The 15,186-nt window shown below is 38.2% G+C and overlaps 1 protein-coding gene across 1 annotated transcript in view; it reads left to right on the forward strand.

Moving 5' to 3' along the window:
• nrxn3a (neurexin 3a) overlaps positions 1-15,186 on the forward strand; it is a 185,152-nt gene that overhangs the window by 131,381 nt on the left and 38,585 nt on the right. Inside the window, 4 exon segments of the mRNA XM_036150709.1 lie at positions 710-970; positions 1,118-1,308; positions 2,892-3,065; positions 8,260-8,379. Coding sequence (XP_036006602.1) covers positions 710-970; positions 1,118-1,308; positions 2,892-3,065; positions 8,260-8,379 — 746 coding nt within the window.

The following is a 15,186-nucleotide window of genomic DNA, read 5'->3' on the forward strand; positions in this document are numbered from 1 at the left end:
TTATAAATCATAATTATGGGTAAGACTGCTCACTTGACACTTGTCCAGTGGTCATTGATGCTGTGCACAACAGGGTAAGCCTCAAAGGTTCATATCCATAGGAAGCTCATAGTGTTGTAACCAAGCATAGCAAAAAATTAAGAGAAAGGAAAAGATTGCTATAAGCCCATAGAGTATTATTTCAATTTAAAGTGTAATTTATGCTTTGAATTTGTATTTTAAATTGTAATTTAGCAGATGAACAGTATTCAAAAGTCTTGTTTAAAAATAAGACAAAAATCCAGCAGAGGCCTGAAACGTGGCCTGAGAGATCCATAATCCTTCAGTTAATCATCTGTGAAACAGCTAATAGCTACGATCTCCAAGTCAGAATAAAGCTTAATAAAGACCCAAAAATATACAAATATTCTGACAATAATGAAAAAGTACTAGAATGAAGAAGGGTATATATCAGCCTAAGTCCAAAAACCCTCAGATACCTGGGAAACTCTTGATCAAGACATCTCTAAGTTTGGCCGACGGGGTGCTTTTAAAACCTTTGCACAGTGCTGTTGTTTGACATTTTGGTTCTTTGAGAAGAAAATGCTTCCCCCATTGCTCTATGTTCTATTATAGCTTACCAACCTACATGTTTTTAAACTCCGAAGGACATTATAACCTGTATGGTTGAGGCAGACATATTAGCTGCATGTTCTCTTCCTTTCCTCAGATTTAACGGCATGCTCTACATCGACTTGTGCAAGAACGGTGACATCGATTACTGTGAACTCAATGCTCGCTTTGGGGTTCGATCCATTATCGCCGACCCGGTTACCTTCAAGACGAAAAGCAGCTACCTGAGTCTGGCCACCCTGCAGGCCTACACATCCATGCACCTCTTCTTCCAGTTCAAGACCACGTCTCCTGACGGCTTCATCCTCTTCAATTCGGGGGATGGCAATGACTTTATTGCTGTAGAATTGGTCAAAGGGTAAGTGCTCGTTCGAGAAGGCCACTTTTGCTTTTTGTGCCTGGCAAAGATTTGTTCAAAGAGCTTTAAAACAAATGTCCATGGCTTGCTTCGGTGGCCAGAGCTAAAACGTATCTGAAAGCAAAGTTACTGTTGTTCTTGTTCCAGATACATCCACTATGTGTTTGATCTTGGAAATGGGCCCAACCTCATCAAGGGCAAAAGTGAAAGGCCGCTAAATGACAATCAGTGGCACAACGTGGCTATCACCCGAGACAACAGCAACACCCACACACTGAAAGTAGATGCAATAGCCACAAGTCAGACCATCAATGGAGCCAAGAACCTTGACCTGAAAGGTAGGCCCAGAATAATTGTCACATGATTTTATCTCATTTTGGCTCCAATCAGATGCGTTTTACTTTACCATGTTAAGGAAAGCATTTTTATTTAAATGTATGTGGATCTTCTCTTTCAACTTTTACTTTGAAAAAACAAAGGGTTTGTAGGCATACAATATACATTTTTAGTGTAGAAATAGACAAGCCTAACCCAATTTTGGGAGACCTAGTAACACAGCTTTTGAATTGCAACCAAATGCAAAAAAAGAGTCCATGGTGCATTATAGCATTAACATTACTAATGAAGCAAACAGACCTTATAGCCCTTAAAATATGTTTAAAGTAATTCATAAGACCCTTCCAATCTTTTAAAATGTATATGTTTTTTTATCCATTTTTCACAAAACAGGAACTGATCTACCTGATGTCTTGGGGTTATTGTGGAGTTTTTGGTCTGTGGATTTCCCCATGGGAAACTTTACAGCAAGGTTTCTTTAAAAGTTACACTTGAAATGGTGCAACAGTTTTCTGCCGTTGTTGACAACATTTCCATTGGTTGAAAAGTTGGTTTAGTTAACATTTAGAGGGGTGGGACAGTTTCCCCATACCCACCAACACCACCTGCACTAGAAACTGCAAAAAAATTGAGCGGTTTTAAAAATGATTGTTCCACATTTTTTAAAATAAGCTTTGAACTTCAAGCATAATCTGAAATATGGCTGAGAAAACAAAATCGGAACCATTTTTTTGGGAAAGTCTTTAAGGCAACATTGCTTAAGCATGCTCTGGATGTTCTGCCTTTGAATTTTGATGTGACTAATCAATGAATCAAAATATATTTATATATCACCCTTCATACTGAAAGCAGCACAAAGTGCTGTCGAAGTTTTTTTATAAATAAAACAAAAACAAAAAAGTGCTGTGCAAAATTAAAAAATAATAAACCCGCTGCCCCCGCCCAAAAAAAATAAATAAAAATAAAATAAAAACAGACATGTGCATATAAAATGTGTGAACTGATACATTTTCTAATCAATTAATTGGAAATTATTTAGCAGATGTATTGGTTTATTCATGCATTATTTGCTTTACTAGTAATAGTGTCTTTAGTGTAGTGAAAGTAACATAAACTGTTAACATTAATTCGGCCAGACAACTTTTACCTTCAACTGTTATATTTACTGTATATTTTCTTTATTATAATGTTTGCATGTATCTTGTAGCTGTAATTCAACAGTTTACATACAAAAAATAATTATTTTAACTACAAAAATGCAACCCCTTATATTTAACCAAGGAGTCATTGAGATTACTGCCTCTGCCAGGAAGTGGAAACTAAGCTATACTTATATCTCTACCATGAAATAGATATATATATAGATAGACAGATATTGGTGGATGGATCAAAATAAGTCAACAAGAACATCAACAGGTTATCTTGGACAGGAAAGTCAAATTATTGTGGAAAATTTACCTCGGAAGCTGTGATGAAACAACAAAAAAAAAAAACTGGTGTAATTCATTCATATATAGTTTTTTACGATCTGAACCTGTAAGTACACGTCACATGAAAATATCCCTCTGCTCCCTTTCTTCCTCAGGCGATCTGTTCATCGCAGGACTGGGTCCAGGCATGTATGGAAACCTACCCAAACTGGTGGCTTCCAGAGACGGCTTTCAGGGTTGCCTGGCTTCCATGGATCTGAACGGTCGGCTGCCGGACCTCCTTAACGACGCCCTGTTCCGCAGCGGCCAGATCGAGCGCGGATGTGAAGGTACACCGTCGCTCAGGTCTCAGCCTGATTTAGACTCCTACAACCCAAAGTCCAACTCCAGCTCCAGCAGTCCTTTCTTCCTGCTCAATGCAAACAGTAGCTCCTCAGGTCTGCATCCATACGGGAGTAGCTCCATCCTAGTAACTGTGCTCGTTGCCTCATTTACCCACAGCTAGATCTTTACCAAACATCCAACGCTTCCCCATCTGCCCCACCACCATGTTATTGGCCACATTGGCCGTTCATCTATTGTACCATCGCAGTCACAGTTTTGCCAGTTCAGCAACAAAAACTACTCACTGGTGCTGTTTTTTTTTTTAACCAACACTCTTTTGTAAGATGTTGTTTTTTTTTTCTCCACATTGATGTAAATGTTAAATGTTAATAGATAGGAAAATAAGAATAGATCTATACTGCACGGTCGTTATTGGATTTCTGATTATGGTAAATGGTTCAAACACAGAAAGAGGTGAAAACACACATGTATACCGACACTCTGCTCAGAAGTATATATTGTGTAACATACTTGGCTGACCGCTTACCAATCCCGCCTGTTTGGCTCACAGCTCCTGTTCCTCTGCAAAGAAAGATCGACTCAAACAGGAAGATCATCTAAAATCTATGTTTTTTTTAAACAATAGAAACTGGATTTCGCTCACAAAAGAAAATCTTAAAACGAATCAGTAAATTTGAAATGATCTACAAAGACAGCTTCTGCTTGTCGTCTAAATGTTTTCCTCTTGTGGCTTAGCTTTAGTTCAGCCGACCGATTCACACGGCCATACTTTCTGAAAGGGTTAGTCTGCTCTGATTTGTCAGCTCCACTGGCCTAAACAGGCATCCCACTTCATTTATGACCAGTTTTGATAAAAATCTTGGTAAATCAACAGGCTCACTTCACAGAGGGGGAAAAAAATAAATCTATGATTGACCTCTCCAAAACATGCTGGTGGCAAAAAAATATTTTATAGCTTATTAAATACACTACTTTGGCATGGGATGACATGCATGAATATTTATTTATATGCCTTAAGGTTTGTACAGAAAAAATGTGTTTACCATATTGTGACTGAAAGCAAATATATGTATATATTTTTAGATTAGACAGCTAAGCATTCCTATCATAGACAAGGACATGACTGTGAGGATAATTAGTCTCTCTAAATTACCCTTAGGTGTGAGTGTGTCCATGCTTGGTTGTTTGTCTTGTGTGTTTCTTCGTTGTCCTGCGACATGCTGACGACCTGTCCAGGTTGTACCCCACCTCTCACCCAATGACTGCTGGAGATGGCCAACAGCCCCTGTGACTCTGCAGATAGTGATGATGGATGGATGGTTGGATAAAGAGCTTAACAGATCATATAAAAGCACTTAGGTACAATAATTTTGAAATAGTTGCCTTAGAATTACTTTCTAAATAGAAAATCTAATGAAGTTCCAGTTGTTTCTGGTGTAAAAATCCATCATGTAGTTGCTGCGCATATTTTATTTAGTTCGGCTGAAAAAAATAGCTATTGTTTTAGAGGTAAAAATGCATAATAATAATAATAATAATAATAATAATAATAATAATAATAATAATAATAATAATAATAATAATCTAACAGCACCAATAAGCTGGTTGTATAACATGAGATGCCTAATAAATACCCTGTCAAATAACCTTTTGATCAGTTTTAGCATTAATTCTTCATGATTTTACACCTGCTATCATTTCTAATTTATCTGAAGAAGCTGAAGCAAAGCATAAGTCATGGCTGGATTTTCTTTATTTTGCTCAACTACATCCTTTAGCTAAATCAATAGGTTGCAGTAAGGTTTTCAAAGATCAGAACAAAGGAAACAAAACATTTAAATCATAATTTTTACAAATACAGTTAAGTCCAAAATTATTTAAATCACTGGCAGATTATATTTATTTCAATAAAGAAGTTTCTGATAAGAAATGAGCTTTGACTTTGTCCACAGATTCTTAAGGCTCTGGCTGGGCCATTTCAAAATGTTTAGTATTCTTCCATAGTATTTGTTCACGGCAAAATAGGGAACTAAAAGTAAGCACAATTTTCTTGAAATTTTTGTATTTTTCCTTGATTTGAGTAGCTAAATAAGACTATTTGCCAATGGAGTGAGTATTTTTACCCCTAAAATAAGATGATTAGATATTCTGCAGATGGAAATGAAGTGTTCTTATTTATATAAGTGAAAATCTCTTATTCCATTGGCAAATAGTCTTATTTGCCTGGTCAAATCAGGTAAAAATACACTCATTTCAAGGAAATTTTACTTTTAGAACCCTTTTGCAGTGTTAATCTAAAACTTATAAAAAGGTATTAGATTGTCTAATCTCGCACATCCTCCAATTGTCAGGAGTAAAAAGCAGAGTTGGTAAACAGCAGCCCTTTGGTTGCAGTGACAAAAAGTGGTGTCAGCATGTTGGGTTAGGGTTAGGGTTTTCTTTTTGGGATATCTTTTTCCAATGCTGAGTAATACCAGTCAAATTTGACCCAATACCTTCAGGTTTCTGGAAAACTAAAGATCCCAACTCAACATAAGATGGGCTTCATCAGAGCAAAATGAAAGTGTGGCTGAACGTCTGAACAGAACTTAATCTAACTAGAGAAATCTGTTGCACCACTGACGGAGGCTGTGGTCATGAAACAGCCTCACAATAAGAAAGACAAGGGGACATTTTGCCAGTCAGGTTTTGGCATGGTGAAGGACTCCTGCCAAAGACAACAGCGGAAACTGAATCAAAAGTTGTTGTTTTTTCAACAAAGCCCTTGTTTAACCGTGTTCTTACTTATGCAACTAGTTATTGTAGCTAAAAAATGCCACTACAAAAGAGGATGTATTGAGCTTCTAATTCGATTCAACCCAAAAATGTATTTCAAATTCCTGTTTCAGAAGATGGATAGCTGTTTATTGTTTGGAATATTCTCCCAATATAGAGACGACAGCAGACATGCCTGACCTCACGATTACCAAATTGTGCCTCGATGTTGTTCTTTTTGCCCAAGGACAGCTGCTGCTTGGGATTAAGTAAACGGTCAGCTGTAGAGGTTTATTTTCAAGATCCCGAATGCGGTTGTGCAGTTTAAGCTTAGGCCATGAAACGTGTGTCAGGACTGCAGTCTATGCCGATTGTTCTCAAAGCAAAACTTGCCAATGTTTGAATGTTTTGTGCTGCTTCTTGCTTTATCCATGGCATCAATGTAAGGCTCCATGGAAACATTTTGCACAGGCGAACAAACGTCACTGTGGATAAAAATGTTTCCATCCTTCAGTGCTTTTCTTTTCAGTTTGGTTGTTTTTTAACATCATCTGAAGGTCCTGGGCCATCTTCCACAAACTCGTCTTGTTTGCATGGACGTTTTTTTTTTTTTTTTCTTTTGTTTTTTTATACCTGCCATCAGTCGGACATTAAGTACTCTGAATGTTACATTTTTAACATTAACTCAGAGCTCAATGGATGTGTTTGTTGCTGCAAAAGAACAATGTGAACTGTTCTGTGTGATGTTATGCATTGTACTGTATTTACTGTGGGGAAAGTGACGGTTGATTAGTTTATTTTTCCAAATAAAATCTCATCGATCACAGCTGGGTGTCCATCTCATTTTAATAAATCATTTTTGTGTGCTTTATGTTTTGCTTCATGTTGGCGCTCTCATTCTAACTGTTTAACCTTCTTTTGTTTTTCATTTCAAGCTTCCATCACATGAAGCTGATTTGTTGTTCTTTGGCATCTGTCAAAGCCCACAGTTGAAGGTTATAGTTCCCAGCCGCGACACCACTCTGTTTCCGTCACTAGATGGCCCTGCAGTCCCTCTGGTAACCACTGAACATCTTACATGAAATCCCTCATTCAGATCAGACACTAAGTCCCTTTATTTTAGGCTTAATTCTATTGTTCAAGCTCAGATTTTAAAGTCCTGATCAGAAATCCTTCTTTAACAGGCTGGAACCAGGTAAGTGTTCACACATTTACTCAATTAAGCTGGCTGCTACTTCTGGGGGGAAAATAAATGAATAAATTGGGAACACAAACTTCCAGGAATGTTTATAGAGGTTTTCACAAATTCAACAGAAACATTGAAGCCTGGGGAAAAAAAGTTCAAAGTTTAAATTATTCAAAGGACAACATAAATACTCAATTATTTTTCTTTGTCTGTTTAATTTCAATGAATTATAACCCACAGGGGAAAAAAATCTGTAGTGAGGAGGAAGAAGTGGGGGAGGAGATGTGAAGTTATTGATCTATTTTTCCATGTTTGCTCCAACCTTATAGATAATCAGTTTGATAGTAGTCTTGTGCTTTAGAAGAAAAAATACGAGTGATTCAACTATACCTCTAAGTATTTTGGACTTTAGTGTAATCAAACGTTGGCCAGATTGCTTTTTTAAATAAAAGGTGGGGAAATGTGCCTTAATTTATTATCGACTTGACAGCTGAGATTTGACCACTTCAGAGTCATCAGTGAACCACAGAGCACAACCATATTTACAGTGCTTCCATAGGGAGAAACACACGGTACTGCTGCTTTATTGACAGGTCATGCAGTTTAGAAAAAGAAAACGTGTTTAAGGTGCAACCATCATGTTTCCAACTGATGAAAAACGGACAAATTCCAGGTTTTTATTTCATTGGGTAAAAAAAAAACTTACATTGCTGTGGCAGCAAACCACACCGGGGTTTCCAGAAAGAGTGGTCAGATTGGGATATGATTTGGTCCACGTACGGACCAGTGATGATGATGATGCATGTTACAGTAGCACAGAACAACCACCAGAGGGGGTAGTTGGTGATCTTATTGGAGGAGTTTAATCAGGCATTTACCGGTGTGTCTGAGACAGAATAGTAAGTGAAGGTCAGGAAACATGGAGGATGCCTCGTAGACATTACATAGCGTTACAAGCACTTCCTGGAATCTGATAAAGGTAAAGATTGTGGGTTTCCAAGAGACCAGAAAGCCATACAAGCAAACTGCTGCTTATTAACAGATTAAAACAATGTTTGAGAGGAATAAATGTAGCATCTAACATACTAAGCCCATCCTTGTTCCAAAGGTACAACACAATTTACAGCAGGAGTAAGGCGATGAATGCCATTAGTCTATGCTACCTCTGGTCATTTAATGATTTTTGTTAAACATAGGGTTTGTCTGTGTGTTTGGTGGCTATGGTTGGACTCGCACAGGTCCCAGCACAACGTGTCAGGAGGACTCCTGTGCCAACATGGGGATCTGCATCCAGCAGTGGGAGAACTACACCTGCGATTGCTCCATGACCTCCTACACTGGGACGCAGTGCAACGACCGTAAGTTAATTTGTCATGCTCACAGGTCAAATGTTGCACCACTGTATTAATGTTGTAATTTATTCAGCCGGGGGACATGCGGATTACTGTTTGTTACACAACTTATCGATTTCAGAACATCCTACTGAGCTGCTTCACAGAGACAGCCTTTGGCAGAAGAAAAAAACACAGAACAACAGCTTCTGAAATGATCTATACCTGATGAGTGAAAAAGCTTGGATGAGTTTGAGTAGTTTAGGAAGTTTCAAGGGGATGTATCATAATTTTTATAATTTTTTTCGTGTGTACAAGCCTGTAACTCGTGACCGTTGTTCAAAATTGTCCCAAACTGAGAAATATGTAAAAAAATAAAAATAAAAGGAGCAAAATGAAAAACACAAGGCAGCCAAGAATGAAGCTGGAAATGGCCTGTAGTTTTGTTTGGAATGCCAAAGCTGGTCATCGCTAGATTATACAAGGGCCATCCAAGACAAACAAATATGAAAACAAAGCCTCCAGCTTGAGTTTCAGCTCATAAAGTAAAGATGTATCTGAATTAACAAGCCATGCAATGGTTGCACAAGTCTCATTTTTTTCCCCACATAAGCACTCTTTGTGTTGCTGTGAGGGTTAAAATACAGTACATTTACATCACTGTCCAAGTGCTTCTACAGTTATTTGTTTTGTATCACAGCAACATAAATAAACTGCTACACATGTTGGCAGGGAAGTTAAATAGTCTGATAGCATCGACAGTCCAACATTTTCTCCCCCAATGTCTAATTTGGATAAGAAACAATGCTGGTAAACTTTAAGCTCAGAAATGACATGCAGTCACCTCATTGGTTGGGCTGTTAACTCCCTCCTTAAGCTATTCATCAGAGCCGTGGCAGGAACTATGTTGTGTGCTTTTCCTTCAGCTTTGGGTTGTTCTTACCTTTCAATTCAAAATTCCAGTTTTTTTTTTTAATCCAGCAGCAAACAATGTTTCCAACAGAAAGACATCAGTCCTCCCCACCGGTGTTTACCTCCTTGGAGCTTGCTTATATTGGCTTCATAAATGAGCTTTGTGGTACCCATTTGATATACTTGGTCCCTTATAATAAAAAAAGGTCATCAAAACAATCTATTTTGTGTAGGGCTGGGCAACGATTAAAATATTTAATCGCGATTAATCGCCCTGATTAATCGCGATTAATCGCGATTAATCGCATTGTATTTACAAACTCCAAGAATGAATTCAAAAGTAGTGTAAAGAGCACTTTTATTTTAATGTTCTGTTGCCATATGAACAAAAGTGTTGTAACATTTGTAGCACTTATTTTATACTGGATATTTTCAACCCATCTATTGAATTTAGTGCACTAGTTGATCTTTTCTTCATAAGAGAACAGCAAGCACTGCAGCCAAAATATGGCCTTTTTTGACCTGCTGTATATTAGCCAGTCCCTAAGCTTGATGTATCATGAAACTGTTGACCTTTTGGGTTTTGTGGTTTTTATTTTATTATTACAATTAAATAATAATAATAATAATAATAATAATAATAATAATAATAATAATATGTTCAGTGTTTTTTCGCTAATCCACCTCTTATATATTTCAATCCTTATGTAATTTTGTCTGTGTTGTGTGCACCTGCCTGTTGCTTTAATCCTATAAATTTCCCCGTCGTGGGATAAAAAAAGGATTAGCTAATGTTATCTTATCTTAAATAACACTTTTTAATATATGTACTGGGTTCTTTCAAGGTCTTAATTACATGTTATGTGTGGGCTCCAGTAACATCCATCCATCCATCCATCCATCCATCCATCCATCCATCCATCCATCCATCCACTGATCTACCTGGATGTTCCCTGGAGGACTGAAACGCCTCAGTCAGAGACGTCTGTGGGTCTGTCGGGGCAATGACAGAAGTTTCGTCTCCTCTCTCCGTTTCTGGGGCTCGACGTTTTCATGTTTTTTCACGTGCTTAGAGAAATTTGTTGTGTTTCCACTGAAATGAACCGGCTTTTTACAAAACATACAGCTTGATTTCATTTACGGTATTAAAATAAAGCCAAACGGTGCTACTTCCCCTGGTCATGTTTTTTCGCTGCTGCGGTCTCTCTCAGCCGTTTGTGTGTTAAGTTTGTGTGAGAGCTGAGTGGGCGGGCCAGGCTGAGCCTGCGTGCTGATTGGCTGGCGCCGCTGAGCCATGTACTAGAGGGGAGGGGGAGCGGGAGAGTGCTGCCGTGACAGCGCGCTGCAGTCAGCGCGCCTGCTGACTGACACTGACTGAAAGCATGTGAGCAACATGCGTTAATGCGCGATAAAATAAATATCGCCGGTAATAGTTTAATGAATTAACGCGAAATTAACGCGTTAACTTGCCCAGCCCTAATTTTGTGATTAAAATGAGAGCTTTCCCGACAGTGGGACTGATGAAAAGTTTGATATATAGCAGTGGCTTAGGATAACTCAAAAGGGCATTTTTGTTTCGAAAAAGTGTGTTCTAAAATTGCAATATATGCTTTGAAAAATAAATTCTTGGCAATGTTCTGAGCTCAGCAGAAAGATTTTTTTTTGTTCCTGTGTTTTGGCTTTCAACTTTAAATAAATCTTATGCAGTCATCTGCATAATCTATAACTTCCAGCAGCTAATTGGTAAATTGACTGAATTTATATAGCGCTCTTCTGGTCATTTTTAACCAATCTAATTACTTTAGATTCTTTACATACAGCAACATCCACCCAGTTGCACTCCCAAATGTGCACTATTACGCACCATTAGGCAGATTCGTAAGAAACTTGGGGTTAAGCACATGGCCAAGGGGCACATCAACTTGTGACAGGAGAACGTTGGAATCAAACCTATAACTTTCAGTCACAGTCACATATAAAAAGCATGCACAATGTTTCTTAAAGGGAGCATGAAAGGTGCAACATTGCACATGATTCCATGAGAGTTTCATCAGGGGATGAATTCTCAAAAGCAGTGTTTGGACCCTTGGAGAACACCAAGTTATAGCAGAGCGATATGACATAAGCCAACATCTATTCAAAGATGGGAAAACCACACATGGCTTCTTTTTGCTGTTTGTGGCAACTAGGGTGCAAGTGGTTTGAACGTTGTGTAGTATACGACTACAGGTACATCTGAAATAAAATTAATATTGCATAAAAGTGCAATATTTTTTTGCTAGTGATATGCTGAAATGAAATGGTTATTTCATAGCGATTTATTATACATTGAGTAAGATATTTCAAGCTTTTATTTCATGTAATTACGGCTTACGGGTAAAGAAATCCCAAAATTCAGTGTCTCGGAAAATTAGAATATCACATTAGACCAATAAAAAAAGCATGCTTTACGCGCAAATGTCCGGCTTCTGAAATGTATGTCCGTTTCTATCCACACAATACTTGGTTGGATTACTCCATCGATGCACCGTTGCATAGAGGCCATCAGCCTGTGGGACTGTGTAGGTGTAATGGAAGCCCAGATTGCTTTGATAGATGCTTTTAGGTTATCTGCCTTGTTGGGTCTGGTGTCTCTTATCTTCTTTTGGACAAACGGCTCTAGATTTCCTATGGGCTTCAGGTCAGAGGAGTTTGCTGACCAATCAAGAACAGGAGCACCATGATTATTGGACCGTCTTTTCATACCACTGCCAGTGTGGGCAGGTGTCAAGTCCTGCTGAAAAATAAAATTAGCATTTCCATACAGCTTGTCTGCAGAGGGAAGCATGGAGTGCTCTAGAATTTCCTGATACATGGCTACATTGACTTTGGAGTTCAGAAAACATAATGAACCAACTCCAACAGATGGCACGGCATCCCAAACTATCACTGAGAGCGGAAGCTTCACACTGGACTTCAATCAAAATGGATTCTCCACTCTTCTTCCAGAATGTGGGACCTTGATTTCCAAATGAAATGCAAAGTTTGCTTTCATCTGAAAACAAGAATTAGGACCCTTGAGCAACAGTCCAGTCCCTTTTGTCCTTAGCCCAGGTAAGATGCTTGTAGCCCATGTGTAGCATTCGTTTGTGCGTAGTAGCTCTTGAGGCACTGACTCCAGATTCAGTCCACTCCTTGTAAAGCTTCCCCAAATTCTTAAATGGATTTTGCTTGACGTTCCTCTCAAGGCTGCAGTTCTACCTGTTGTTAGTCCACCGTTTCCTACCACACTTCCTCCATCCAGTCAATTTTCTGTTAATATGCTTGGGTGCAGAACTTTGTGAGCAGCCGGATTCTTCAGCAATGACCATTTGTGTCTTGTGAAGGTTGCCGATCACTGTCTTCTGGACATTGGTCCAGTCGGCATGTCTTCCTCATGATCGTGTAGCCTGCTGACCGAGAGTGAGAGCCCATTTAAAGGCTCAGGAAAACGTTGCAGGTGTTTTGAGTTGATCAGCTGATTAAAGTGTGACACCATGCATTTCCAATAATTAACATTATCACAGTATACTAATCTTCTGAGACACCGAATCTTGGATTTTCTTTACCTGTAAGCCATAATCTTAAAGAAATACATGAACAAAGGCTTGGATTATATCACTCTATATATATTCTATATATCAAATCACTTTATTTATATAGAGCTAAATTACAACACATCATCTCAGGGCACTTTACAGAATCAATTCAGTTGAAACATACCAACAGATAGTCAAAGAGTTTTCTATCTATGGAAACCCAGGAGATTGCATTGAGTCATTGAGTTGCAAAATTCACTCCTGCTGAAAGAGTGTGTTGCAACAGTGTTCCTTGCCTTGTGTCGTTGTTTATGCAGCAATCCCTCATACCGAGCATGCAGGTAGCGACATTGAGTTTGACTTTCCAGAAAATCCTCTTGTTGATTTGAGCAGAGTACCAACTTTTTTAAACCTTCTCAAATGTGTGCCAAAATGTCGGTTTTAAACATGTACACAGCTTAGTTAGGTTACTATGTTTTTTTTTTCTGTTGTGGCAGTGAATGTGGATCCTGGATGGATTGTAGTGGTATTAACATTTCTGTACGTGACTCTTTAGTTGTTAGTGGTCTATTATTGAATCGTTTGCCCCTTTTTTATTGTTTTCTCACACATTTCACACAGTATATACACTTCCGCATACAAACAAATTATCCAAAAAAGTATGTTTTTTGTTGTTTTCTTGCAGTTTTCATTGCTCTGCTTGGCTTATTCTCATTTCATAAAATGAGTTGTGAAAACATGAAGATTGTAGCTTCATTTTCTATGCATTGCTATACTATATTAGATTAGTTTTTAAACTACCACCACTAAAAAATAAAAACAGCAGCCTTTTCTTGTAGTAAAATGTGTCTTTGAAGTGATGTAGGGAATGAAAACAGCAGGGGCATACAGGGCTGCATGATAAAACATGAACTGCTCAAATCAAAGCGATACAAAACACTTTTTTGACATTCATGAATGTCCTCTCTAGGGTGAGTTGCAGCTCTTGGATGTTCGCGCAACTTGTGCTATTTAGATTGAGTCTCACTGCTCTTTTTTATCCAATCTTTGGAGCTTTTTTGAAATGCATTTTCTGTCAGAGGAGCCCAATCCCCATGACATCTGTGTGTCCTACCAGAACTCATTCTATGCAAAATTGAATGACCCTATAGTCTATAGTTTTTCTACCTTATATTTCTCCCAGAGCAATGAAATATGTAACTATGGTTTGAAAGCCGATCACTGAGAAGTTTGGGCTGTTTTTGTTCTCGTTCAAATGTAGGACTTTATATTGTGGAATAAACTTCAACTTTTCTGTAAAAAAATAATTTGATAAACGAATATCAAATTATGAATAATTTGATAAACGATTGTGAATTTATGCCATATGCTACTGATGCTGTTATTTATGTGATCCTGGATATAAGCACCTGGTATGAGCATTCTTTGTAGTGTGGCTTTGCTGTATAGATACAGTGAGGAGTTCCATCATATGGAGGAACTCGGAATAGACCTGCTGCTCCTCCTTACCTGATGTGATACATTAGGATGTCTCTTGAAAACAACAAGAGCAAACTCAGAAATATTTTTTTGATTATTATATATCTCTTATGGCATGGGAACACCTTGGGATTGCCCAAAATTATTCAGAGAGTGTTGCAAGGGGTAGGGATGTCTGGACCTGATACAGCACAAAATGTTATGGATGGATGGACTGGCAGACAGACGGACCATCATCCATACCACAGAGCACTAAACGTTAAGATCTGCATACACATTCAACAATATAAATCAGAAACAGTTTTGTCAGTTGCTGCAAATAATTTTGTCCACCTTTTCTATGGTTTCACTCATCTCTTTTTGGTTCTTCTGGCTGCATGTCAGAGAGAAGCGTTAATTCCCGTCATGCATTTGAACACATCTAATAATGGTTTATAACACAGGTTTTTGGTGGTTCTTGTGAGTTTAGAATATATGAAAATACAAAAACTCTTAGTGTTTCTGGGAAAAGACATCTGATATATACTTAGTTAAAAAAAAAGCCTGTACAATTCAATGTTTCGAATAAACAAGTGTTCAGGGACAATGTCTGGGGCTTGTTATTCTTCACAGGCTCAGACAGGAATACAGTTAGGTTCACTACAATACTCCTTTGAAACAGGCAGCTGACTCTACGTTGAAACAAGGTTGCATCAGTGCCCGTCAACATCTCAGCCTCAGCATTGAAAATTGACTTTACTGTTTCATGTTCTTCCGATTTGCTTGTTTGCCTCTGTTTCATTTCAGTAAACAGTTGCTGTTGATGATGTATACCCTGACGTTGGGGTCGTCGTATCAGTGTGCGTGTCTCTGCAACAGATTGAAATTCTAATTAAAAAAACCTGTA

The sequence above is a fragment of the Fundulus heteroclitus genome, chromosome 19 (assembly GCF_011125445.2).
Source record: "Fundulus heteroclitus isolate FHET01 chromosome 19, MU-UCD_Fhet_4.1, whole genome shotgun sequence".
In the NCBI taxonomy this organism is placed as follows: Eukaryota; Metazoa; Chordata; class Actinopteri; order Cyprinodontiformes; family Fundulidae; genus Fundulus; species Fundulus heteroclitus.